The sequence below is a fragment of the Perca fluviatilis genome, chromosome 4 (genome assembly GCF_010015445.1).
Source record: "Perca fluviatilis chromosome 4, GENO_Pfluv_1.0, whole genome shotgun sequence".
In the NCBI taxonomy this organism is placed as follows: Eukaryota; Metazoa; Chordata; class Actinopteri; order Perciformes; family Percidae; genus Perca; species Perca fluviatilis.
In genome coordinates this window covers 9,759,762-9,787,216 of record NC_053115.1, presented here as the reverse complement: position 1 = coordinate 9,787,216, position 27,455 = coordinate 9,759,762, and the positions used below count along the sequence as shown (strand labels likewise).

At 41.2% G+C, this 27,455-nt stretch overlaps 1 protein-coding gene across 1 annotated transcript in view; it reads right to left on the bottom strand.

The window, feature by feature from the left end:
• The window catches only part of prickle2b (prickle homolog 2b), a 96,424-nt gene extending 69,440 nt beyond the window's left edge, over positions 1-26,984 (bottom strand). The window contains exons 1-2 of the mRNA XM_039797359.1: positions 26,799-26,984; positions 26,084-26,169 (exon numbers count right to left, since the gene is read on the bottom strand). Of these exons, the coding sequence (XP_039653293.1) occupies positions 26,084-26,169; positions 26,799-26,840 (128 nt within the window). The 5' untranslated portion in view covers positions 26,841-26,984. The remainder of the gene's footprint in view (positions 1-26,083; positions 26,170-26,798) is intronic.
• Between the last annotated feature and the right edge of the window lie 471 nt (positions 26,985-27,455).

The following is a 27,455-nucleotide window of genomic DNA, read 5'->3' as shown; positions in this document are numbered from 1 at the left end:
TCACACTGACCATGAAACTACAGTATATAAAAACGTTATCAGCTCTGGACTCTCAAGAGTCAGGTTAAGGCACTGACACACCAACCCGACGGCTGACCATCAGCAGAAAAGGCAGTCGATAGGTCCAAAAAGTGCCTCGGAACACACAGAAGCAGCGCCGTCTTGAGCGTATGTTCTGCGCGTGCGCGAGACGCAATACAAAAAGTGAAAACCGGAAATGACAAACGCGTCCCGTGGGTCTGGCTTCTCCAGCTGACCGTTAATGGCGGCTTGTTCGAAATACGATCTCGTATTTTACGAAAATAGTTCACTGAAACGTGTTTCTGAAAACATTTTAAGTGAGAAATAGGCCATGCAGTTGCTGAATCTGTCTTCATTTCAGATCGACAAAGGTCAGTTTAAAAGATTTTTGTCTGATTTTGAGAGGCGTTCGTAACTCATCCCGCTCGCCATTTCGGGGTTAGCACTCCACCAATCAGATTGGTCAATGAATCCGATTGCCCGCCCTCTGACCAAGCAAGTCAGGTCGGCCAAAATGAAGGTTGACAGCCCCTCCGACGGACGACGGCACGGAACACACCGAACAGACTCGAGTCACCGACCTCGCCAGACTGTCCGATGGCCGATTATCAGGTTGGTGTGTCTCACAGCACTGTGCTCGCTGTGATTATTCACTCCAAACAGGATCTGGGCAAACTGCTTAAAGTCAAGATCATATTGAATGCAAGAACACAGAAGTGCTTTCAAAAGGTTTCAAGTTGTGTGCCCACTGGCCAGAGGGGTTTGTGTGATTCAGTGTCTGTTAAATAAAGAACAAAACTACTGAAAGTGAATGAATTATCAACCTTTTTTCACACTGAGCTCTGAGACGTGATCTGCTAAGTAGGATCAGTTTTAAGGTGTGATCATGTTATCAATAATCTTGTTGGGCATATGAGAAGATAATCATATAATTCAGTCAGGAACACTCTCGTCATAGCTTTAACCATGTATTGCAACAAATGGAAATACAGTTATGCTTGGCGCTGATGCCTCCGGTCTTGAGAATGCTCCCTGGACCAGCCAAGCAGCATGCTAAGCTGAACCAGGGAGCGCTATGCAGAAATCCCCCTGGGTAAAAAAAAAAAAGAGTGAGCCAAAAGAAAGATGTTGAAAACCATTTTAAACTTTGAGTCATGTTAGGACTCTGAACTAGGAAGGTGGAGGCTGGGGTGGTGGAGGCAAAGCGTTGCCAGCAGCAGCAGCAGCAGCAGCAGCAGCAGCAGCGATTGAAGCAGCGTCAGTGTAGCAGGGACTGTGATTGGTGTGTGTCTGATAGGAATGATAATTCAATCAGCGGGCGTATGACTTCCATGTCCTGCATGAACTAATGATGAGCTTAATTATATATATATCCACACACAAAAGATGACACATAAGGATTAAGATTTGGGGCCACCAACAACAGCTTCAAAGATCCTTGCCAGGGGACCATTTTCCTTCCATTTGGTGTTTGATGATAGTGTCTAACATGTTGCTCCAAAATCTATAGATTTTTAACTTGGTTGAGATCCACTGAAAGTCAAGGCCATAGCATATGATTCACGTTATTTTCATACTCCAACCATTTCATGACCCCTTGTGCCCTCTATGGAAGCATTTGCTATTTTTTCTCCACTCATTTTAATAAAGTTTTTCCTTTAAAAGGAGTAGTTCAAACTTTTAGAAAATGCTCTTATTCACTTGCTAAGAGTTAGAGGAGAAGATTGATGCAGCTCTCATGTCTGTGCTGTAAACCGCCGCAGCAGCTGGTTGGCTTGCCACAGGGGTATTCAAAGTCTGATAATGTGCACAGTTTTAAGTCTTTATGCTAAGCTAAGCTACTTGCCTGTCGTGGTAGTTTCAAGCATCAGCAAAGAGACAATACAATCTACACAGACAGATGTGTTAGAACTTCGTTGAATGGAAGTCAATGGGACACAACAGTTTAATAAGGCTAAATCGACATATGAAAAGCAAACAAAGCCAATGAGCTAAATGAAAGAGGAGTTTGATGCATTTTAATTCAATAAACTTGAGTGAAACCATGAGGAGCAATTCATCACTCAATGCAAATTGTTCATTATTCTTTCATACTGCTTTTTCAGATTCATGGGTTGAATTTCAATCAGCTTCCTGAGTTGTAATGACTTAGATACTAGAATCAACGAAACTATGAATCAATGAATGAAAGCTTTCTGAAATATGATCATGATGGATGCCCACTTAGCAAGTGAACCCCAAAACTAGCCGTCCCCCTCTGCCAGGCTAACCTCTGGAACAAAATAAGTCCCACATGTGCACATTTGGCAGGAGCACGACCCTATTAACCCTAAAGAAGGCCTATGCTGGGCCATTGCTAATGACACCCCCCCCCCCACCCTCACTCGTCTGGTCCATGATGGCTCACTGACAGTCATGGTCTGCACACACAAACAAACACATTGCATTATCTCACACACACACACACACACACACACACACACACACACACACACACACACACACACACACACACACACACACACACACACACACACACACACACACACACACACACACACACACACGACCTGTGGAGGCTGGTTGTGTGTCGATAAGGAGGAGGCCAAACAACAGATGGCAGCCAGAGGATTAGTACAACTCTGTCAACTTCTAGTCAAACACAGCAGAGACCCACACACTTATACTGCTGCATTACAGCTGGGTTATGGAAGTCATCATTACTTTTCCTTAAAGTAATTTTACCTGCAGTAGCTGGGCTAGGCTTCATGCTCACACATGATATAAGTCTCTACCTAAATGGTTCACAAACTGGGGGTTGGAAGCCCATAAGGATCAAAAGAGAAATCTCGGAGTCACAAGATTTATTATTTTATTTTTTCTTATTTGATTAATCTGCATCTCAATGACATATAATGTAACCTGTGAGTAGACATTGCTTCATTTTAAAAGGGTAAAAAGCCAAAGTGGTTAGGAACAAGTGCCCTACCTGATCTCTAGCCGTTATAAAAAAAGGGAATATTACCAAACATTTGACACAAGAAGAAAGGTGGCTTTAGACATAAACTCACTAGCCCGGTCCTACCAGACTCTGGTTCATTTCATTTGTACAGAGAGTCTGGCCACTCTGTGTTAACTTCCTTGAAGGTGGGTACTCTGTTGAAGTTTAAAACTACTGGATCTGCCCAGAGCCACTCTGGATCTGCCATAACCAATTGCTAAAGTTTGGTCGTGATGTATGTCATGCGCATGTGCAACAAGAGGGGAGACCGACAACAACTATCGGCTTATATTTAGCATTAGCATCGCTAGCTTTAGCCTTAGCCTTAGCCAACTCCTTCACCACTAACGGAGCAAGCTGGAAAATCTAACTTTTCCCGAACCCCGTGGGAAGGAGGGCCACGACATCATGGCCACCAACACAACTCAAAGATTGTTCTTGCTCGGGCTTTTACTTCTGGATATTCGGCAGCGTTGCCACGACAAACCGAATGGCTTCGCTCGCATCTTTCTAGCGCATGTCCTCAACGTCATCGTTCTCAGCCACTCCCTCTGTTCACTGAATGGACTGCCAAATATTTGGCCGGAGAAAACCCAAGAATCTACCGCAAACCCAGACGGAGTACTGAAGGAAAATGAAATTTGAGCAGAAGTACGTAGGAGCCAGGCTATAAACTCAGAAGATCACTAAAGTAACTCTAGGAACTAGGAATCATCCTCTGGGGACCATGAATGTCTATCTGTAAATGTAATGGCAATCCATCCAATAGTTTAGATAGACATTTCAGTATGGACTGACAACAACAACCAACCAACTTATTTGTCAAATGTCAGGTCTACAGACATTAGTTCTGCTTCTGCTGGCTCTTCTTATCTTACATACTACGGTGTTTCCTCTATGTTGATTTTGTAGTGGCGGCCCACCATGGCAAAATTTCTGCCACCACGGTATCAGAAGTAGGGCTATACAAAAAATTTTGTCATGGTTGCCTTTTAAATTCTCCTGCCGACATAATGCACCCTCCACATTGCAATTTAACAAGTAAAACTATTCAGAGGTTATTGGGCCCGTCCAGTTTAACTCCACATAATGTTGTGTTGATGTAGTTTATCGTCAAAATGTTGGCTTTCTTCCGAGTCGACTATTAAACGAACAGCTCCACCAAAAACATCACCACAGTGGGTCCGTTCTAAGTGTAGGTTTTTCAGACAGACCTGCCCTCACTGCTAAAAAAAATCCTAAAGGAAACACCGCTATATTACATGCCTAAACTAGAAGTTTAACAACAGCAAAAATTTTAAGAATGAATGAAGAGTCACAAAGCCTTCCAGGAGAGGGAGCTGGTCTGACAGATCTTCTCATAAATTGCTCCACAGGTATTGTGCAAACTTTAAAGCTGAGCACTATAAAAATAAGCCAGTGTAGCAATGGCACAGCAATAAAAACACCATTTCACCAGTTTTGAAACTGACACTTCCAAGCAACATCAGGGTCAGAATCTCCTTGCAACACAAGTGATGCTTAACATAAGCGTGTGTAGGCATTGATGTTTTTTCTCCGTTGTGCAACCATGACTGTAAACTTTTTAGGCTGAGCACGCTCACGCACCGGGAGAACTGCCAAATACATTGAGTGCTCTGGGGATGCTTCGCAGCTGGCAGGCATTTATCATCACAGTCGCTTCCACAGAGACTTGTGAAGCTTGATGTCGAACCAACATTATGATTCTGTCCCTGGAGTGAATATCCAGGTCAGTACAGTAAGACTTCTCAGGATTAGATGTCACTATGTACAGCTATATGCATGGGTAAGACTGTGTCCCTGTCTCTAGTTCTCTCAGGCAGTTAGCAGAACACATACTCACACACATTTCATTTTTTTATCACTCGCTCCCAATTTTAACCTGCTGGAGCACACAGGTGTGTCGACTAACCAAAATCCAATTGCATCAGGCAGGCAGTCAGGCAAGAGCAAATGACTTGTGTGAGAGAGTGTGTGTGTGTGTGTGTGTGTGTGTGTGTGTGTGTGTGTGTGTGTGTGTTCTATTGTGTTTGGGAAGCAGATCCATTTACTCTCCCTTCTGCTGTCCCACATCATTAATTAGACCAGACAGGATATAGTCTCTGTGTTAATGATATGCACCACTAGCTCAGAAAGCAAACCCAATGAGTACAATGTCCTACTGTCAACACACTCCATGTAAAAAAAAAGAGTTAGTCTCTAAGTGCATGCCCGTTCATTTATGATGGATCATTTTTTTTTTTTTTTTTTTTTTTTAAATGGCTCACCAATCTATAGTTTTACTTCTAAGAAAGGCAAGGTAATAAAAAAAAAAAAAAAAGTGGGCACTGTAGTTTTAGTAATGTAATATAAGCGGTTTGAACCGTCTCATTCATATGCATTTTACTATTGATGAATATTTACTTGAAGGAACATAATAAGAATTATGTACTTAACAAAAAAGTGTGAAATAACTGAAAACATTAGTAGCCACCCTTTGCTTTTTTATTAATAAGGGAAAATATTCCACTAATTAACCCTGACAAAGCACACCTGTGAAGGTAAAACCATTTCAGGTGACTACCTCATGAAGCTCATTGAGAGAACACCAAGGGTTAGAGAGTTATCAAAAAAAGCAAAAGGGTGGCTACTTTGAAGAATCTAAAATATAAGACATGTTTTCAGTTATTTCACACTTTTTTGTTAAGTACATAATTCCATATGTGTTCATTCATAGTTTTGATGCCTTCAGTGAGAATCTACAATGTAAATAGTCATGAAAATAAAGAAACACATTGAATGAGAAGGTGTGTCCAAACTTTTGGCCTGTACTGTAAATCAAAACAAAATAAATAGTGAATTTCCTGGGGACTACATTCTGCTGTAGACTAATACACACTAAGTGCAATCAAAAATATTACGGTGAATGTGGAGTTGACTCAAAATAAACTATAGTGCAGAGGTTATTAGCAAGGAAACAACATGCCACAGCATGTCTCATTCATTTCAATCATTGGTAAATATGCTTGTTCGCTTTCCTGTTGAAAGTCAGATGAGAACATTGATACCATGTTTAGAGAGTGGTATCAATCTTTTCATATAAAACTGTAGAACTACTTGTTTTACAACAGTGGTGGTCTATGGCACACATGAATAATCTATAGATAGAGTTTGACTATACAGGAATAGGATCAATTCATTGTTGGTTTTAGTCTTTTCATGGGATTGGTTGACAATAAGAAATGTATATATGCAGTATCCTCTAATTGTAGCATGTTGTACTTGTTACTCTTAACATTACATTTGTACAGAATAAATTATGAATAGATTGCAAATTACTGCATTCATAATATGTATAAAATCTCTGCTGATCCACTCTAATCTTTTATATGAATTAACTGTCACACACTCAAGAGTTTGGACAGAAACATCATCAGTGAGAGCACGAGCCAGAGCAACAACATAAACAACAGCATACTAACCAAGGCTGAGACACACACACACACACACACACACAAGGAAACAAGACGAAATCCACTAACAAAAGTCAGACACATACATGCTACCATCAACCATTCTCCTTGTGCTCAGGACTCATTATGTAGGGACTTGGAGCATAGCTTGTCTGAGTTAAAGCATCTGCAATTCAAACAGGCCTGAGGTGGAGCTGGGACTCAGTGAGAAGCCCGTCTAACGTACCTTCAACACACACACACACACACACACACACACACACACACACACACACACACACACACACACACACACACACACACACACACACACACACACACACACACACACACACACGACTGGCTTACCTAGCGAGAAAGAGAGGTAAAAAATAGTGAAGCAGTTGAATTAAAATGTCATCAACTTGACATCTGTGTGTGTGCGTTTCCTCTAAATGCGTGTCAAAACACACAACATTCAACACAAAATACACAGAAGGAAGGGGAGGAGCCTCAAGCAGTGACTGATGAAGATTTTTTTTTTTTTTTTTCCAGACTCGAAAATAAAAGGCCACAGTGTAGAGAACAACAACGTCAGCGTGTCATGTCGGGATAAACAAAAGACTATTTAGACAATGCACACGTGCTTGGAGTCCCACTGCCATCCATCCGATCTTGCATTGTAGACAGAATGGAACATGAGATTGGACATTTGGGCTGAACACCATCTGACTATGAAACATAAACTGAGGCACGCTTTCTGGCTCAGGTGTCAAGCTATTAAATATTACAGTTTTAAACTTTGCGGAGGCTATTCTTCACATGCCGCCAAGCACGGGCAGGCACGTGTGGCAGCGTACACAAACACACTACACCTGCTTCAGGGCATCCCTTAACAAACAAAGAGTCTCCAGCATTTAGCACCTGCTGTCACACACGCTGCCCCACGCACACTCTTGTATGCCACCTGTGTGAGGAACGCCACGGTCAATTTAGAAAAACAGGAGAGTGAGGCGAACATTTCCTTTTGTCTCCACATCCCCGCACACACATTATATCAACAATTCCTATCTGACCCCATTGCCATTTACTCTCTATGTTTCAATCAGAGACAAGAGGCTTAACCCGAACTGGCTGAAAACCTGATCACAAAACAACTGAAGCGTCATTACGCGCGGCTGTGACAGATGTGGATCCAACGCTGGCTTATAAAAGGGCTAAGAAGAGGAAAAGGTTCTTAAAACACATTAGAGGATAAACAAACAAACAAAGCCAAGAGTCCCATAAGCCAACCAGATTGGAGTTAAATTGTGCCATTAAAATATACGAGCCACGAGCTCAGGCAGTGTGATCGCCTTGTTCCCACATGACAGGAGACAGGACTTTCCATACACTGCGGGTTATCCAATCTGTCTTCCTCCAGTTTCATCACCAGAGCTGCAGGCAAACAATTTACATTTCACTCTGAATGTGCTCGCACGGCGTTCATTATATGTCAATTACGTTTCTGCTAGGCAAGGACATTAAAGCTGCTGTAATGAGGAAGAAGGGGTTTGGTTTAAACAGATAAATAAATAAACCCAGATAAATAAAAGGGCAGACGGGGAATGGTCTCGTCAGAATCAAACGAGAAACAAATTACCCCCCAAGACCACTTATAAATATTGGCGTCTTTGATCTCCAAACCAAATGAGTGATTCGGCCTGTGGGTGTGTGTGTGTGTGTGTGTGTGTGTGTGTGTGTGTGGACTGTGTACACCCCAGGCCACATTATTTTACAAAGGTGGTTGAATTGAGGCAAAGCTCAGCTTCACTGTTAAAGAATGCAGAGACGCACAGTGCAGATCACAAGTATCCCTGACTAAGCAAGTCCAGTCAGCTTTACTGCTGACTTTCTGTTTGAACAAATGTGGACTGATGATGCCACTTAGCTACTTTGTGTTTCGAATTTATAGCGGTTCATTTAAAAAGGCAGGGTTGGTAATCATTTCCAAAATACACTTTTGTAAATATTGTTTGCAATGGTCTTCACACCCCAACAGCAATAAATAATGTATGGGCTCTAAAAAAAGGAGAGAAAAAGATCTGCAAGCTGCTGTAATCCTGTGAAAACACCCACCAATCACTGCCTTCCGGTCAGCTTAAGGTGTAGACACATATAGCCGACGGCCGACCGTTGACAGAAAACCCCGTCGATATGATCAGTCGTGTCCCCGAGGTCCAAAAAACTGCCACAGAACAGACCAAAAAGACGAGAGGAGACGAGACGTAATACATTTCTATAACAGCAGGCGGCACTAATCTGTATTGTTGCCCAAGAAATGAAAACCGGCAGCTGATTGGACGAACTCGTCACATGGGTTTGTTTTCTCCGGAAAGTCAAAGCCAGACTGTCATGGCGGCCGTTCAGAATACGATCTCATATTGTACTAAAATAGTTCACTGAAACATGTTTCTGAAAACATTTTAAGTGAGAAATAGGCCGTGCAGTTGCTGAATATGTCTTCATTTCAGCTCAACAAAGGTCAGTTTAAAAGATTTTCGTCAGATTTTGAGAGACTCTAGTCACCTCATCCCGCTCGTCATTTCCGGGTGAGTCCCGACTTCCCTGCCGCCGACCGACCATGTCAGGTCAGCCAAAATGAACGCCGACAACCCCCCAGACGGACGACGGCACGGGACACACCGAACAGATTTGAGTCACTGACCTCGCCAGACTGTCTAACGGCCGATAATCGGCCTGGTGTGTCAGCGCCCTTAGAAAGAACCAATGAAATGCCTCCTTGCCCCGCTGCACGTACTCTACCCCTCCCACGTACGAGCCTGAGCCTCACCGCATTGCTAACAGTAGTCATGTTTGTTTTAAACTTTCGGTATGATAATATTAGGTTAGTCTGCTTAGTGGTGAATGGGACATGAAATAGAATTGGGGTCCTTTCTCCGCTCTGTTCTGAAACAGTGACGCAGCGTTGCTCGTGCACGTCTGTGTGTGGGGGGAGCCCCCAGGAGATGCTACTTTCAAACCGTGATAGCTTTTCAACATTACCAACCCTGCCTTTAAAAGGCTCTGACACACCAACCCGATTATCGGCCGTCGGACAGTCTGGTGAGGTCAGTGACTCGAGTCTGTTCGGTGTGTTCCGTGCCGTCGTCAGTCTGAGGAGCCGTCGGCCGTCATTTGGGCTGATTTGACTTGTTGAATCGGAAGGCGGGCAGTCAGACTCAATGGCCAATCTGATTGGTGGAGCGCTAACGAGCCGCCATTATGCTCCGTTGTAAAATCAGGGAACAGCCAGACCCATGTGATGCATTCGTCCAATCAGCTGCCGGTTTAAATTTTTTAGATTGACGCCACCTGCTGTTACGGAGACGTATTACGTCTCACGCAGAAGACTGATGCCGCTCAAATTACATTACAACTGGAAATAGTAATTCGGTCGTTGGTTCGGTGTGTCAGAGCCTTAACAAAAAAAAAAAAAAAAAAAAAAAACCCAATAGCTCTTATCAATTAGCTAAATTGATTGTATTAATACAATCATATTTATACATGTACCCTATATTTGGAATTGCAACTAGGGGGCTGAAGTGTTTTTTCAGCTGCTTGTAATAAGGGTCTGAAACATATTATTTTGCACGCTGCAATTGCCAAGCTATACAATTTTTATTGCAACTAGCTAGCATTTCCTCAAAACTGCAAAATGGATAACTAGCACAAAAAACCTGTGCAGAACATTAGTAAATTACAGTATAACTGCAAAGTTGCTCGCTTAAAAATACGTTCAAATTGTGTATTCAGTTAATTGATGTTTCATTTTGTGAATACAAATCTGTAAATACACAGTCCACAAATGAGAAAACACTGGCACAGGCTAGCTACTTCTACTTAGCATTAAGCTAAAGTGCTACATGTAGCATGGAATGCCCAACTGAGTGATTTAACTGGGAGACAGGGATGATTTTGGTGTAGTATCAAGTTTTATTTGTATAAACTGATGGTTAACATCAAAAAGAATTAATCAAAACATTCTGTGTTCATTTATATAGAAGTGTATGCCTCTGAATAGACCTAAATGTAAATTAATCTCTAAAATAAATGTGCCGCTTTTGTTTATTATATAAATCAACTAATATTTAGTAAAATTTGAATCCTCTGACATGACCACATATTGATGTAGCACTTGCTTGTTGGAGTTGGACCCACAGTTCTGCTATAACTGCAGGCCAAAAGATCTTTGTTGGAAATAGGACTACTTGTATGTCTTGTCTGAGGCTTGTGAAAGCTTTCAGGAGCCATCACGCCCGTCTGTCAGTGGTCTGGTTGGTCCGAGGTGAGCCCTGTGGTGTGGGAAAACCCCAGGGCAGAGGATTAGACTGGAGAAAAGGGGATTTACTGGTTAAAAGCTGACCTCTGACATGCATACAACAGCCTTTTGATTCAACAGATCAGCTCATTCTGCTTTCCGCCTCTAGACTTTGCCGTCACACTGTCACTTAACCAAAGTCACATTCACTGTCATGGCTGTACACGATAACACTGGTTTACAGTATACGGGTCTGTTACGTGACCGATGTGACGGTTGATGCGACAGCCTGGGACGCAGCTGAAAGCACAGCAAGTGTGATCGCACGTACTGGCGTTACATCAGCCTCTGAATGTGCGATACAGTCACACTGTCCATGTGAATCATCTCCTGATAAACTGGACTAAGTCAAAGGTGAAACTGCAGGCTCATAGTTTTGATTATATTTCCAGGTGCACATTAGGTTTTTCCAACTCTAACCTACCAGGACATACACGTTTCCAGTGTTGGGTATCATAATCATAGTCAAAGCTAATTTGAGCTCTTTCAACATCAAATTCAAGAATTGTTACAGTCTGTCTGCTAGCCATAACTACAAGAGTATCAGGTGGAGAAATACATCACGGAGGGGGTTTACAACGAAAGGCTACCTTGCTGGCGAGTTACTCTGCTCTCTGGTTTCACAAGATTTTCAGACTTTACAAATGGAAGGCATACCTCCACAGCTCGAGCACTCTTGGGGCCACACTACTCTGTGAAGAATGAATCAAGGAAATTTCTTTACATATATATCTACGTATTGAATGCCACAAACGTCTGGTTTTGATTCTTAGGATGTGTGTGTCTGTTTTATGTTTCACAGCGGGAAGTCAATCAAATGTCACTGGCAGAAATGCAAACTATGTGGTATCGAGCAAAGCACTAGACATTCCTGCTGACTGGAGCATCTATTTGAATGAAGCCAAAAATAAATCAACAAGGTAACTCTGTTTGGAACTGATAAGTTAACTGTATCAAATGTGCGCTTCAAGTTCAATATTTATTTAGGCTGAAGCAACTTAATGCTGATATTCTGACACTCAATTTAATTAAATTTGACACTTTTCATCAGGAAAAAAAGGCGAGCAGTGTTTCCCACAGAATTTTCTTAGCTGGGGTCAAAATGCTTTTAAAACAACTTTCAGATAATGGAACACTAAAACATTTCATTGAATGAAAGCCAATAACCTCAAAAAACAATGTTAATTCTCTTTGGGTAGTCTGACGTCAAGTGGACATCAGCAAGCTCTTTGTTTCTTAGTTCTCTCTTTCTCTTGTATGCATGTTCACTCTGTCTATCCTTATGTGTTCTGCTCCCATTGTCATACTGATAATGCAGTACTTGTCTGGCCTGTTGTCAAGGCAGCAGCAAACTTACAGCACACTCATCGCCTTGGCAACCGGTCAACCTGCACAAATAAACTTGGCCAGATGAGTGATAAAGATAGATATAGAAGAAAGAGAATAGCAGAGCTCCAAGTAGTTACGCTGAAGCAACAGAGACACTATTTTGCGCAATAAGTGGGATGACGGCTTCAATCTGATTGCCTTGGCAGCTGTCTGCATTACTGGCTCCCATTTCCATCCATCTTAATCCAAAATGACTCAATGTCTTTGCCCACGCAGTCTCCGTGCAAAACACAGGCCTTAAAAGTACATGTCATTGTACTTTACATCCTACTGTCTGGACCGGCTACAGCATGCACCATAAAAATGTGCTTTGTGTGTTTCAATTCAACCATTGTCACATTATGTCATCCATCTATCTATCTAATCTGAACTGTATATTAATACAGCAACATACCTTTTAAAAAATGCACTTTTAAAATGGAAAATGCAGGAACTACCAATAAATCGTCCAGTTTGATATATCGGGCGACAGCTTGGCGCAGGTCGCCTAAAAATGAATAAATTGCTGCATAGAAATCCAAAGCTATGTTTGAAGTAGTTAGTTAAGGTACAGCGTCGCCCCGACATAACATGCCAACATGCACACAGTAAAAAAGTTGCAACATGCTGATGTTTAGCAGGTATAATGTTTACTATCTAAGTTTAGCTTGTTAACATGCTTGAATCAAACAAAGAGTACAGCAGAGGCTGATGGGGATGTTGTTGTTTTTTATTTGTGGGTAGATGAAAAGTTAAGGGATCACCAAAGTGATTACAATTCATCCTTTGGGGAACATGAATTTCTGTTTCATGGCAATCCATCAAAATGTAATTTCACTGAAAATCTCAAATGTCAAAGAAGGAAGAATGAAAAGTGAAGGGATCACCAAAGTCAGTAGGATTCATCCTCTCGAGACCATGAGTGCCTGTTCCAAATTTTGTGCCAATCCTTCTGATAGATATTGAGATATTTCACTGAATAAGTGGTGGCCTACAGCAAAAGTCTGGGGATCACCAAAATAGGATTCATAGTCTAGGCAGCATGGATGTCTGTACAAAATATCATGGCAATCCATCCAATAGTTGTTGAGATATTTCACCTGACCGACCGACTTACAATCCCTAGAGCCATGTGTAGCAAAAAGAACCTGTCAATATGTCATTTTCAGAGGATTTTAAACTCTTAATTATTGATATTGGCCTAAAAAAAAGTATCTTATGGGCTATAGCAAAAGCCATAAATGAGCAAAACTGTTATATTTGTCTATATTACAAATTTGTATAAATAGTTTTAGATGAACACTTCAACACCACCCAGTACAACTGCAATCATTAAAGTAGTCTGCCTGTTTTCTCCCTGGTTTGTGTGTGTGCTGACCTTATGTCTCAGTGAAGCAGTGTGTTACTTCAGGCCTCTATCAGAGGAAGCTGGCCATGCTTCAGAGCCTTTTTTCATCTCCTGTTTCCTGCCCCCTCTATTCTCTCTGCACCCAGACCAGTAGATAGATACCTGTACAACTTGGCACTGTGAGCCAGCCTATTCCCTCATCTCATCCATGGTCATGGACTATACAGCCTTCACTTAAAAGCATCTCTGCTAATAATATTAACACACACACACACACACACACACACACACAGGAGAAAAACAAAAACAAATACACGACCAAGAAAAAGTGTCGGTGAACAAGCTGAACAGAAGCAGGGACAGCATCACAGCTCATTCAGCCTATTAGATTCAGCTTTGACTCATGCAGAGCTGTGAATAGAACTACGACAGCCTGCCCACTCCTCAGATGACGACAAATCACAAACAGAGACAGACAGACAGGGGGAGGAAGGAAGAGAAAGAGATGGGGGTTAAGAGGAATATGCAAGGGTCAAAGCTGTGACGATGTGTGACGATAGATTAAAGAGTTTAATTGGGTAAAAGAAGACAAGCAAGTGCAGTTTAGCAAATGGAAATGAAATCACACACACAAACACACAAACACACACACACACACTTGGTCTTGAGGTATCAAAATGCTCCATCAATACAAAAAATGAGACTCCTCAGTGCTGTTTCATGGAGTGGCTGTCTGGGCCCTTTCTTTAATATTAGACAGCAACAGTCAATTCTCTCAGATCAATATGTCACTTAGGCCAACCAATAACAGGGAGGCTCGCTGAATCAATAAACCAATCAAATAATTTAACACTGCAGAGTCATCAAGCTCCTCTTTTGCAGTTTGGACAAATGAGGCTTTAGGTTCCATTGGGATTTTGGGTCTATAATGAAAATAGGACAAGTCATTAAAGTAATGGGGAAGTCAAAGAGAAACTGTCAGCATCTCTCTAACTTATGATGTTAACCTAATTAACAAAGTAATGATCTCTGCCCAGTGTCATACAGTAGACTGAGCATGTGTTATCATTCATGCTGTATATTCATTCCTAGTCACTTTAAGAATCATATACTTAAGTTCATGTATGAACCAATGATGCAAAGATTACACCGGGGAAAAGAATACTTTGCTGTTGTACAATGCTGACCTCTATTGGCTGCTACAATCTTAAAAGGTAAAACAGAGAACTCTTTTTCCAAAATCACCACCCCTGAGGTGGTGATCTAGGACTGTGTGTTCAAACCACACCGCTGGTACAGCTCTGATCAAGGACTTCCACCCTCCACCCCCCACCCCCTCCCCTCCCCCGGATGGAAACAGGTGGCTGGACAGAGAGAACTGGAGGGGGATAAAATAAGAGGAGGAGAGAATCAAAGAGGTCTTTGAAGTGGTGCATTGCTTAAACCTTGCTGCACTGGCCTGGCTGGTCTTCTAACTGGATGGATGAGGAGGTGCATGGATGGATGGGCGCAGGCAGGAAAAAAAGAGGGGTTAGTGAGCGGAGGTAGATGCAGTGATACAGAGGGTATGTCAGAATCAAAATCAATAAGCACAGCATAAAGGAAACAATTGAATTCTTCTTGTAACTCTGTCATTTTATAACCGATTGACCCGAGGTTCAGTGCTGTGCGATACCAGTTACCCTTATGGGATTACTGGTATAGATGTCTTGTTTAATTGGTGTATGTCTTTTTTAAATTTTTTAATTGTGTTGTTGTTGTTTTTCTAAATGGACCATGAATCTAATAATAAAGGTTATCTATCTTTCTATCTATCTATCTATCTATCTATCTATCTATCTATCTATCTATCTATCTATCTATCTATCTATCTATCTAATAAAGAAATTGTGGACATTTAAAGAGAAGAGCCAAGTGGCACTGGAGTAAAAAAGGGAAAGTATGAGAAGAGAGCACATCATAATAAGAAATATATATGTTGTCCATCACTCACTACATTTTCCATTAGGGCTGCACGATTTGAAGAAAATATCTAATTGCAATTTTTTTGACTGATACTGCGATTTAATTCACGATAGGGAATGATCATTTTTTGTCTCATTATTCTCATTTTCATTGAAAAATATTAAAATGAAAATGATTGTGTGATTTTTTTTTATAAGAGAATTTTTTGGGGGCTTTTCCCTTCATTCGATAGTGACAGTGGGTAGACAGGAAAGGGGAGAGAGAGAGGGAATGACACGCAGCAAAGAGCCGCAGGTCGGATTCGAACCTGGGCTGCTGCAAAGAACTCGGCCTACATGGGGCGCACACTCTACTGGGTGAGCTAGAGGTCGCCCCACAAATACTTTTTTTCTTTAGTCTGTAGGATAGGATTCATCTCTGCAGCACCACACTACTTCATTCAGAACGGTTTGACACATATTTTGCCTTTAACAAATATTGCGCCCCCCTACGATTTGGATATTGCACTTGTCCATATTGTGATTTCGATAAAATTGCGCTTAACTGTGTAGCCCTATTTTCCATCAATCCAATTTTCCCTGCACCCACCCATCTATTGCTGATCTGTGACTTAATTGATTAGTCGACAGCCAGATAACTTATCAAATTTGATAACTTTGAACTTGGCATTAGCAGCATTAGCAGCACCTGTGAGTTTATCATGTGACAGCGAAAACGCGAAAGGCGGAGCAGTATGTCGTTACACACTGGACCTTTAAAGTCATGGCTCTAGTTCGTCAGTCGGTTGGTCCACCGTTTATACCCAGACTGAAATATTCTTCACAATTATTGGATGTATTGACATGACATTTTGTAAACGCATTCATGGTTCCCAGAGGATGAATCCTAATGACTTTGGTGAGTCCCATACTTTTCCTATAGCGCCACTGTGAGGTTAGATTGATGGATTGCCATGGAATTTGCTAAAGATATTCAAGTTCCCCAGAGGATAAAAACTTCCTTTTTCTCAAGCTCCAATAATATCTCAGCATTTAGGTTTGTATAGACATTCATGGTTCCCAAATTATGCATTTTAATGACTTTCGTGATTCCCTAGTCTTACTTTGCCAGACCTTCCTCCACAGCGCCGCAAAGAAGGGTCTGGCTAGTCCACACAGCATTCCGGTATGGGAGAAAAACGTGCTCTGGTTTATTGGCATGTCTTTAAACCAAATATAATCCGTCATGGGCGCTGCAAAATAGCCTCGGGAAGGAACTTGTTTTGGTGGAACATGTGTACATTCAAAAGTTGTTTTAGTCGTGCAACAGAAAACTCAGATTGGACAGATAGTCTAGTTAGCGGTCTGGAGTTACCCTGCAGAGATCTGAGGAGCAGTTAACCATCGGCCGGATTTGGAACGTCGTGGATATAGACTAAACTAAGATGGTAAACATTAAACCTGCTAAAAATCCACATGCTAGCATGATCATTGTGAGCATGTTAGCATGCTCAAAGCATTGCTGTGCCGAGCCGCTAGCGTGGTTATAGACTTTACTATTGCTTATCACATACCTGTCAAGTTTTGGATTTGAAAATAAGGGAAATTTTCCGGCGCCCACCGCAAGCAGTCCCACCACCCCAACCAAGCTCCAGTATCCCTTACATTTTAAGACAGGTGTACAAGAAAGCTAAAATCACCACTTGATGCAGAATGCTGAAAACATTTACAATTTATAACATTGCTTGTCTTTACATTTTATTTTCATTCCACACATTCTTTTCATTTCACATAACTTTTCTTTACTCTTTTAGTGAGTTATTGTATAAATTTGTTGCAGACTTTGCATTCTTTAAGATTGTTTTGGAAGGAGTGTATTTGTGGGCTGGGCCAGAGTGGTTTACAGAGTGGTTTACACAAGAGTAGAGCGCAAACAGTTCTGTTGTCTAACGTCATCCTATTCTCTGTAACAATCTTTCGTACCATGCTAAACACCCTTTCTCAACTTGCATTGCTATGGGGAATGCATAGTAAAGCCTTCATAAGTTTTGGCAGCGCACCGTCTCTGTCGAAGCGTCCATCATCCATCTCTGTTTTATTTTTGTTTTTTTTCCTGCGTTGTCACTCATCATCTGACCTCACACACTAAACTCGCGACAACTGCCATCTACTGTAGTAGGCTACTGCAGGTGGCAGTTATCGCGAGGCTAGTGACAGAGCTCAGATTGGGAATGTTTTTTGTTTTTTTACTCCGCTCGGACCCGGGGTATTATTTTTTAATAACGCAGGTTAAAATACGGGAGATTTACGGGAAAATACTAATACGGGAGGACGGCGGGAAAGAAGGGTAAAATACGGGACTTTCCCGGCCAAAACGGGATACTTGACAGGTATGGCTTATCATTGTAAATGACATAAAATGATATGCATCTCTTTGTATTTTGAACAGTCTGAAGACAGTTTATTAAAGTTGTGTCCTCAGGCTTTTGTGAGATAGATAGATAGATAGATAGATAGATAGATAGATAGATAGATAGATAGATAGATAGATAGATAATAGATAGATCTCACAAAAGCCTGAGGAGAGAGAGAGAGAGAGAGATTTATACACTTTGAAAAATTGGTGGCAAAGAGATAGTGTGTACTTGCACCAAATGCTTATAGTAAATGAACGCCTGAACTATACAATTAATGGAAAATGTGCTTTTGTTCAAAGCACAGAGAGCAGCTTTAGAGAGCAATGATATCAGTTAGCTAAAGTCAAAAGCTAAACGTTCCACCAGGCAAAGTGCATGAAGTAACGAACAGGAGAAGCGATCAGGATGACATGAATGAACTCTCTACCGCGGTGGGCGGGTCGGAATTGTAGGCCTGAGCACAGTAAATGCTAACTTGCTGTGCATATGACAGCAGTGAGCCTTCCTCCCTTTATTTTCAGTGACAGTTCAAAGGCAGCTTAGCATGCTAAGCCTTCATTAAGGCATGGTTCAGCACCAGGGCAAAAATCGGAGGGAATTAGGATCGCTAGCGCACAGGTCGGGGAGAATTACAGAGGTTTGCTGATGTGAGAAGAATAAAAACTAGCTACCAGTGGTACAAGGCTACAACCATGTTGTGTTCATTTAGAGCAACTGCAGAGTGCATGGCAAGTTGTGCCAAATAGTGTTTAAGTTCAGAGGGAAAGTTTTTACACATTATTTACATTATTGTGTATGTGTCCTTTTGATGCATTTCTGACTTCAATGTGGTTTTTCCGTCTTTGACAGTAATTTGTAAGGTAGCACATCGTTTCATCATTTCACCAGGGACATTGTAACTTTCCTCCTGTTTCACTGTGGGATTTATGTAAGATATGTGTCTCTGCTTCACCCTCTCATTCATTCATTCATTCATTCATTCATTCATTCATTCCAGCTCTGACTGAACTCTCTTCCCCAGATAGTAACTCACTCCACCATCCCTGATGCCTTTCATCCATGCAAAATGACTGACATGTAAAGAAAAAAGTTAGTTAGGCATAAAAGAAGAAAGCACCACTAAACTATTGACCTGCGTGCATACTTTTATTTTCACAAGTTCATTTTTGAAGGGATTTAAACAAGTGAGACATAACAGACTGATTTCATAGATAGTCGGTAAAACAGAGAGATTAAATAACACTCACTGTTTATCTTATCTTCATGCATTAGCCTATATATAAATAAAAAGAGCATATTATTCCTAAAGTACACACATCAACATAAACATACCATCTTCTGCGATGGACTAAAGTGACTTTTCTGATGCCTATCAGTCTTAATCCAAATGAACGAGCACCTGTTAGAGATGACCTTGATAAGAGAAGCAGGGAAAATCCTGGAGCTGTGGATCAGAGAAAAGCTACTGGCTTTACTGCAGAAGCTGCCAGAAATCACTACACAGACTTACACAGCTGTGCTATAGAATAAAGCTCTATTGAGACTATATGAAAGAGAGTATGTTGGGTATGATTAGATAACACAGTTAATTAATCAATACTGCTGAAGTATAGCGATGCAATTTGTGCAGATTAAGACAATATTGTATTTTTGTATGTGGACACTTATTTTTGTCTTTTGGCTGCTTCATTGCTTAAGAGTAGTCATACCTGGCTCAGTTTTATGGTTTATCATTAAATGCCTTTCTGTTGCCAAATATGTCAGTAGCCTTGTTGCCACAACAGAATTAAAAGAGAGGATAAGCCTTCATGTATGCCAATGCACTATTTCTTTATTTACTTACTCATTTGACATTTCTCTTTTTCCCCCATTATATACTGTATCCCTTAGTTATATTTTAGAAGTTACCATGTAAACCTCCATCACCGCACCAGAAATAGAATCAAAGAAAATTCAATTTCTGGTCTCAATCTTAGGTTTAGGTACAATGGAGCGAACTTGCTGCAAACAAAGTGGCTGCTGGAGTTCAGTGTGTCTGAGTTTGACATGTTTGCCTCCTGCTGGTCGGTGAAGTGTACTTCACCACCAGAGAGGAAAACAGCTTTGGACTGAACAATAGAGCTTTCTTGAAACAGCTTGTGAGAGCATATTGCTCACTTAATCTGACATACCAGGTCTTCATTTGAGGTTTGAAAAGATTTACAAAATGTAACAAAAATGTAAATCAATGCGTTATCAATCAGGGCAAGAAAGGCCGTTCAATTAGAGTATTGTAATCTAATAAGCTAAACAGAACATTTTTCATTTCACATCAAAATAACAGCTCCTTCCTTCACGATGCTTCACTGGAAATATCAAATCTGCTCTCTTCAACACTGCTCTCGTCAACACAGGCAAATATACTGTAAAGTAGGACTGGGCGAAAATCAGATATCACGATATTCTTGACCAAATACCTCGATATCGATATTGCGGCAATTTTCTAGGGTTGACAGTTGGTGCTCTAACAAAATATCTTCACACTTAGATTTTAGATAAACAATCATCAGTAATGTGGATTTAATGTTTAAGTGGGGAAAAGGCAAATAATAGAACAGCTAGAACAGTCTGGTAAGTTCAGAAAAGGACATCACTTTACTGTAAAGCAGCCTTTAAAACCAGTAAAAGACAGCACTTATGCCATATCACGATATTACGATATCCAAAATCTAAGACGATATCTAGTCTCATATCATGATAGATATAATGTCGATATATTGCCCAGCCCTCCTGTAAAGACAATCCAGCTAAAAACTAAACTGCCACATTGTAAATTACAGGAATAATTATAATGCTGAGCTGATACACTGACATTTGAATAGCTCCGCTTGAAAATAAAAACAGAGGAGTCAAAGTGGTGACTCCTCTGGAACTATATTCCAGAGGAACTATATTCTACTAATTGCTTAACGGCGGGGCACTCTTATTAGTCACGTTTATTTTCACATGCAGCGTAAATGACAAATAAAAGTACATATGTTTTTTTGTCAAATGGCATGCATGACTAATAATACAGGAGCTACAGAAAGTTACAAAATAATTTTCAATCATAGAGCACAAAAGCAACCCAACACATCGCAGGATCTCCTGTTTTATGTCTGGAGCCCATCTGGTGGGTGAGACAGAACTACCTGCTGTTATGTCTTATAGCTCACTGCGGACACATCCATCTTTGTTTTAGACATGAAGTTGAAAGCCTCAAACGTGCATGCTCTCTGTGTCTCCAGCTCCAGCATCTGCTCCAGAGGTGTCATATGTGTATAATTACAAGCTGTATCTAAACCAGATAACAGGGATCATTTCCTCTCTCCTGATAGGGTCTACAAATACACAGCCAGCCAATAAAACAGCCAACACAATGCCGCTCTATCGCACCAAATCAAACAGAAGAGGTGTACACTACTCTGCCTGAAAACGCAATAAATTGGGTCGTTATCGATGCTGGAGAATGCATTCAGAATATCTAAAAGAAAAAGAAAAAAAAAATGATATCATGGAATCACAGTGTATTTTTTTGCCAAAGGCAGTGAAACATTCTGTGCATTCAATAGGACAAATCAGACAATATCTCAGGATTGTGAGAAACAAATAGGTTTCTTTACTTGTGCTTATTATTAAAACCCAAGTCAACCATTCAGCCATGGTGCTGCATAGCTTTGACCTACGTGTGTGTTTTTGAGTCACATCTGCCTAGCACTTGAATTTTAATGCTGGGTTTTCATTGGAATTCAGCAGCCAACCGACAGGCCCCTCAGGATCTCAGCCTGCCTCGGCGTTGACCATCTTTGGCTCCGTGACTGCCATGGTAATTTGCACAAAGTCCGTACCATTACAGTCAAATCAAATCAAATGTTGTCTTATGTGTATTTATCCGGGGGTAGTATGGGGTGATTTAGATAGAATGAGATGAGGGATAATCAAGGGGAAATCACAACAGGAATGGTGTGTGTGTGTGGGGGAAAGCTGGTGAACAAAAGAAACAGCAGAAAGAAGACCAAGGGAGTGAGAGGAGAGGGATGGGAAGCGACAAGTTCAGCCCAACACTGTCAGAGAATCCAAAGGTCAAACTATGATTTATATCAGGGCTTCACAGCTCTCCGGGTTTGAATTATCTGTTAAAAACCTTCATACATCACATGATCCCGCAGACCTGTCACTATATAACCCCTTCAAAACAAATCTCCTCTAAATGACAAAGACAAAACACACCATTTACACAATAAAAAGCCCAGCTAAAAAAAAAGTAATTTGCCTACTGACCCATACCATGCCATCACAGATGTTGCTCCTGCTTTCTGCTCCAAAACAAGCACAGGCAGGGAAATAAGGGCAGGGTAGGGAGTGTTTTCAAAACCTGGACACTATCAAGCGAGGAGGCTTACCATCTCCATGCAAATACACAGACATAGCTTTAGTGATAAATCTGCTAAGTTTCTATTGTGTGGCACGGACCACCAATGGCTTCTTCTTTTCTCTCTCCTACCTCACCTCATACTGAGTCTTCTTCTTCTGTGCCGATATAGCCGGAGTCTTTTCATATGCCTGGGCGCCCTGACAGTTTTATTTGCCAGGCCGTCTTGTTAACACAGTGAATGGAGGGGCTGGCCTGTGTTATGCAGATCAGACTGGGTTACTGAGGGGACAGACGTCAGCAAGCCATTCAGGGCCGGGTTAAAACTCAACCTCGGTCCCTCTTGTTCTTCTGCGACCATCTTTTATCCTCCTCTTCTACCCTCTCACTGCTGCTTTAAGCCAGCTAAAGTTTCAGCTAAGGCCCTGTTGCATACAAGGACAGGCTTTGTCCAGCCAACCTGGTGCTTTAATTGAAGTTTTAGGTTGTGCTGCTGGCTGGAGGAAATGAAGGAATAGCAAATGGCAAGATCTCATGGCATGAATCCTCCTTTGTAGTCTGATTTGCGTTTGTACTGACCTAACCCAAACCAACAGGTCAAGTGTAACCTTTTAAGAACACGAAACTCTAAAAACACACCGGCGTCGTGCAGAAGAGGGTGATAGGGCCGATCAGATAGCGCATGAACACTCAGGGCCCATGCTAATAAGTCTGGTAATGAGTCTCATTAGCACAAGGAAAATGAATCAAGCCAAAGGCAGGCATTAATAATTCAGAAGGAGCATGTTGTGCAAGGTGAATCTACTCCTATGGCCAACCTGCCCAAAGCAGCCCACTCAGCTTACACAGGCACACTGACACACAAGCAGCCAGGTAACAGAAGCTCGTCTTTCATCTGTCCATTTTTTTTATTTTTTTTACCCACATCAGGGTAAGCAGAGCAGCCAGGGTGTCCTATTCCACAGCAACTTCCGCAACTTCAGCCACCGTATCCAGATATATCTTACTGAGAGCAGAACAGCGTCCTGTATCTTCTACCAGGCCTTTAAACATGCACCTCCACATGGGCATCCATCCAGATCTGTGAATGTCTGTCATTGCAAATAAGCAGCAACTCTCCAGCAAACTTCCGTCACACAGAATGAGACTGAACAACACCGTGCAGACATTCCTAATCTTAGCCACTTGTTTCTGCAATCACATTTTTTAAGTCACTAGGAAACCAGTTATTGTACTTTAAAGTTTATACTGTAGACACAGGCCACTGGGTTTAACATTCACATTTGAGTCAAATAACATCTACAGCAAATTCTTGGGGGTAGTGTTTTGGTAGGCCTGGGTGATTTTAAATACCCTAGACTGGCTCCTCTCTTGACTCTGAATGGGAAATGCCTCAACACACTCAGTCAACATACTATAAAAGAAACACCCCCCGGAGCTCAGCTTAGTGGAAACATCTTATACAGAGGCAGTACAGAAGAGAAGAGGAAGAAGAAGTAGAAAGAAAAGGGAGAAAAACAGTGCTTGTAATGCACATTCATCTATGAATATTGATGAGAATCAGCAATATTTCAGTTAATTCTGAGACACACACCCCAGGAGACCCCAAGGAGCCCTAAGATTAATCTAAGGGGTCCCCTTCTTTTTTTACTAATATTTTACTTTTTCATTCTTTTTGTGAAATGCTTTTACCTCATAACGACCCTAGAAATTCTTTGAATAAAATACATTAAAAAAACAAAAATTTAACCGTCCGCAACATTATTCTTGCTAGATGTAATTTAGTCTCACATTGCCAGACCTACCTCAACAGCGCTGAGCGCTGACTATAAGTGTCTACACCACATTTCACAGCAATCCATCCAATAGTTGTCACTTAAAAACCACAAATGTCAACCTCATGGTGGTGCAAGTCATTAGCATCCATTCTCTCTGCACCAGAGTTTTTTTAAATCCATCCAGAAATTGTTGAAATAGATAAAAATAGGCTAAAAATGATGCCGTTGATTTGCTGACTGCCAGTTTTCATCACTTTGTTGGAGGAACAAAGTGATGAAAAAAATCAAAGGAACTTAAGAAAAATCATACCTGGTACATGTGAGTTTGAGAATACAGCAATCCACATTTACCATAACTTATATTTGCATTAGAAAAAACAAATCTTAGTCAACTGAGCAACAGACAAACAACATATGTGACCAGATAAAACAGTATGTCCACACCTGCCCCCCTTCATCTCCCTATCTCTAACATCAGGGTCACTTAAAGTCCACCACATTCCAAAGAAAACCATTACTACCATACCTCGCTAAATTAGCATGAAAACACATTTATTTTTGCACGAGGAAAAAGAAACAGGAAATTTTCGAAGTGCTCTATGCAGGAACAAAGACTTGTTGGAGCCATAAAACAGCCTTTTGCCTCCGTCGGGCTCCTTAAGTCTGTGTCCACTGACAACGTTTTATTCCAGTTTGTCAGAGGGGAAAAAGTTTATTTAACTTTTTATTGTGGTACTGCAATTAAAGGCTGCATTCCTGAGCCCACCGTCACCCTGTAATAGTTTACTTTACAGCAAAGGAGGCAGGATGGCCTTTATGGTTCAGACCCTCCCCTTCTTTTGTGGAATCCCATTAAGAGAGAAAATGCCTGATGAATCCATGGCTGCCGTGTTAACTTCGAACAAACTGGCTCCAACCGGGTTGACCTTTCTTTTGCCAAAATACCGTATATCTTAATATGATTTATTCAGTGGTTTTGATTAAAATTGGTATTAAAGGTAATTCTGGTGTACTACAGAATGAAGTCGTGCAGGTGTAAATAAAATTTAAACTGAATTGAACTACGGTTTTGTTGATCTTGTAATTTTGGACCTCTCTTCCCCAAGTAATCCTCAGTGGACCAAGTCAAGCAGCTTATTGTGCTCCACGATTACAATGTAGGATTTGTAATCGGTGCATAATGTGCCATTGGGTTTTGTTGATTACAGTCTCAGCTTTAGCAGCCACTCATATACACTGATATAGCTCACAACATCTCTATTAGTACTGCTTATAGAGTCACTTTGTTACTGAGTGATTGGTGGTTATAAGAATCAGCTGATACCGGTAAACGTACAGTGCTTAGTGCCCTCGTCGAAAATATTTGATGCTATTTGTACTGCATTCCTAAGACATAGTTGCACACATTAGTCACACTCTTTCACGCACTAACCCAAACCACCTGTACTTCATAGCAGTATCACTTCTTATTACAATATACTGTTTGTTTTACAACATACCAGTAAGTAAATGTACATCCTTCCCAGTTGTGACAGACTGTAGAAGACAGCAGGCATGAATTCTCCCTGCTGCATGAATGATCTTACAGTAAAAACTATTATCTCAGCACACAGAGGGGCAGAACAATAGTTTCTTCACAGTAGTATGGATGGCTGATTCTATTCAAAGTACCAGAGATCTGAGAGGGTTCCTCCTGAATGCCACTCTACTTGAAGAACATACCTTACTGTTGTTTTGTACAATTAATATATCACATGTTGTTAAATTGCTACCGACTTTATAGGCTGGTTACATGCAGCATATAAGCCATGGTTTTAACTCTCATCATGTATTAATTCACTCACGGAAGCCTCAGCTGACTGCAAATTCACATCAGTCTGCAAGAGTGGTTTGATATGTAAAGCACTCCTATCTTTGGCATGGAAACATCTGCACATTTGAAAGGACGCCGACTGTGTGGGCATCGATGTGTTTTTGGTTGCACGGAGTGAAGAGAAGCTGTTACCTCCACTTGTGCAGGGCAAAGCCAGGACACTGTTCTCCACAGCTGATGCAGGGCTGTCCTCTCTGCGGCTCATCTGCAGGGTTCAGCTTGGGAGAAACAGGAACACGAGATGATGGGTCATAGCTTGCACTAGCCTTGTCCATTTAGACAACATAGCTCTAAATGTGATCGGCTAAGTGTTGACTTATTCTATGAGTTACTTTACCTACTGTACAAAACCTGTGTCTAAATAGTTTTCAAAGCACCCCAACATACAGTGGTAATGTGCTATTTTAGCACATATTTTAAATGGAGTTCTTCATGTAACCTGCATTAATTACAGTAAACAGATGAATGAGTTAATTATAAAATAAATGAATCAAAGCAATAAATGGCACATTTATTTTGGCTCTTCATCAGCTAAAATGGATGCGTGCTGCAAAACTCATTACATGTGTTATATGTTGTGTTGGTTATATTCAACAACAAAAAGCCACTGGTTGAAACAGAGAAACATATTTCATCGTGTTCCATGTTGTGTTGTTAGTGCGGCTTGTGCCAGCGTTATCATAACAGAGCAGATGTAAGTTGATGCCCTTGGCAACAGCAGAAACAAAACAGGGAAAACTTCACATCAAAATAAGTCGCATGCGTATTTTTTAATTAGGGCGCAAAAGCAAGTCGAGACATGCGCTATGGAAACCACCAAACCTCTAACTTTTTTATGCCTACCTACCGATTTGCTGGAATCTCTTCTCTTATAGCTGCGACTGAACATGACAGGCTGATGACAGGAGAGGTAAGGCACAGTCGGCTACTAACGGGAACAAATAGCACACAGACGAAACTGGAGATCAGTGCGCAAATGATAAAATGCCCTCACGACTTTCTCAAAACGCACCGAGCCCAGGCTGCAGTCCTATCCTATTAACCTCCTTCATTAATGAATGGAGCTGTTCCGGATTGTAGCTCCACCCTGTTTCCTCACAGCCAATAGAGGACTAGGAAAATACTTTTGGAAGAAAAGGGACAAACTATAATTACACTTGGACAAAACTAGTGATGCTGTGGTAAATGACAGTGTGGTCGAGTACTGACGTTCAGTCTGAGAACATGTCAAGGCAAATAACATACCCTGTAATTATTGAGGAAATAAATGTTTTATGCTTGCATTCTCCTTCAAACACCCTGCCTTCATATAACCGGTTTCCTATTATTCTCTATGAATTGCAAGGCAAAGTAGCAAATTCCATTATGCCAAAAGACTCAGTTTGAAAAGGTGAATACATTCCAAAAATACTTTCACATTTTAATGTCACTGCTGGGTCACAATGTAACACAATACAACATTAGTCAATATCAACGACGGTTCATTTACGGGATAGTTCCATTG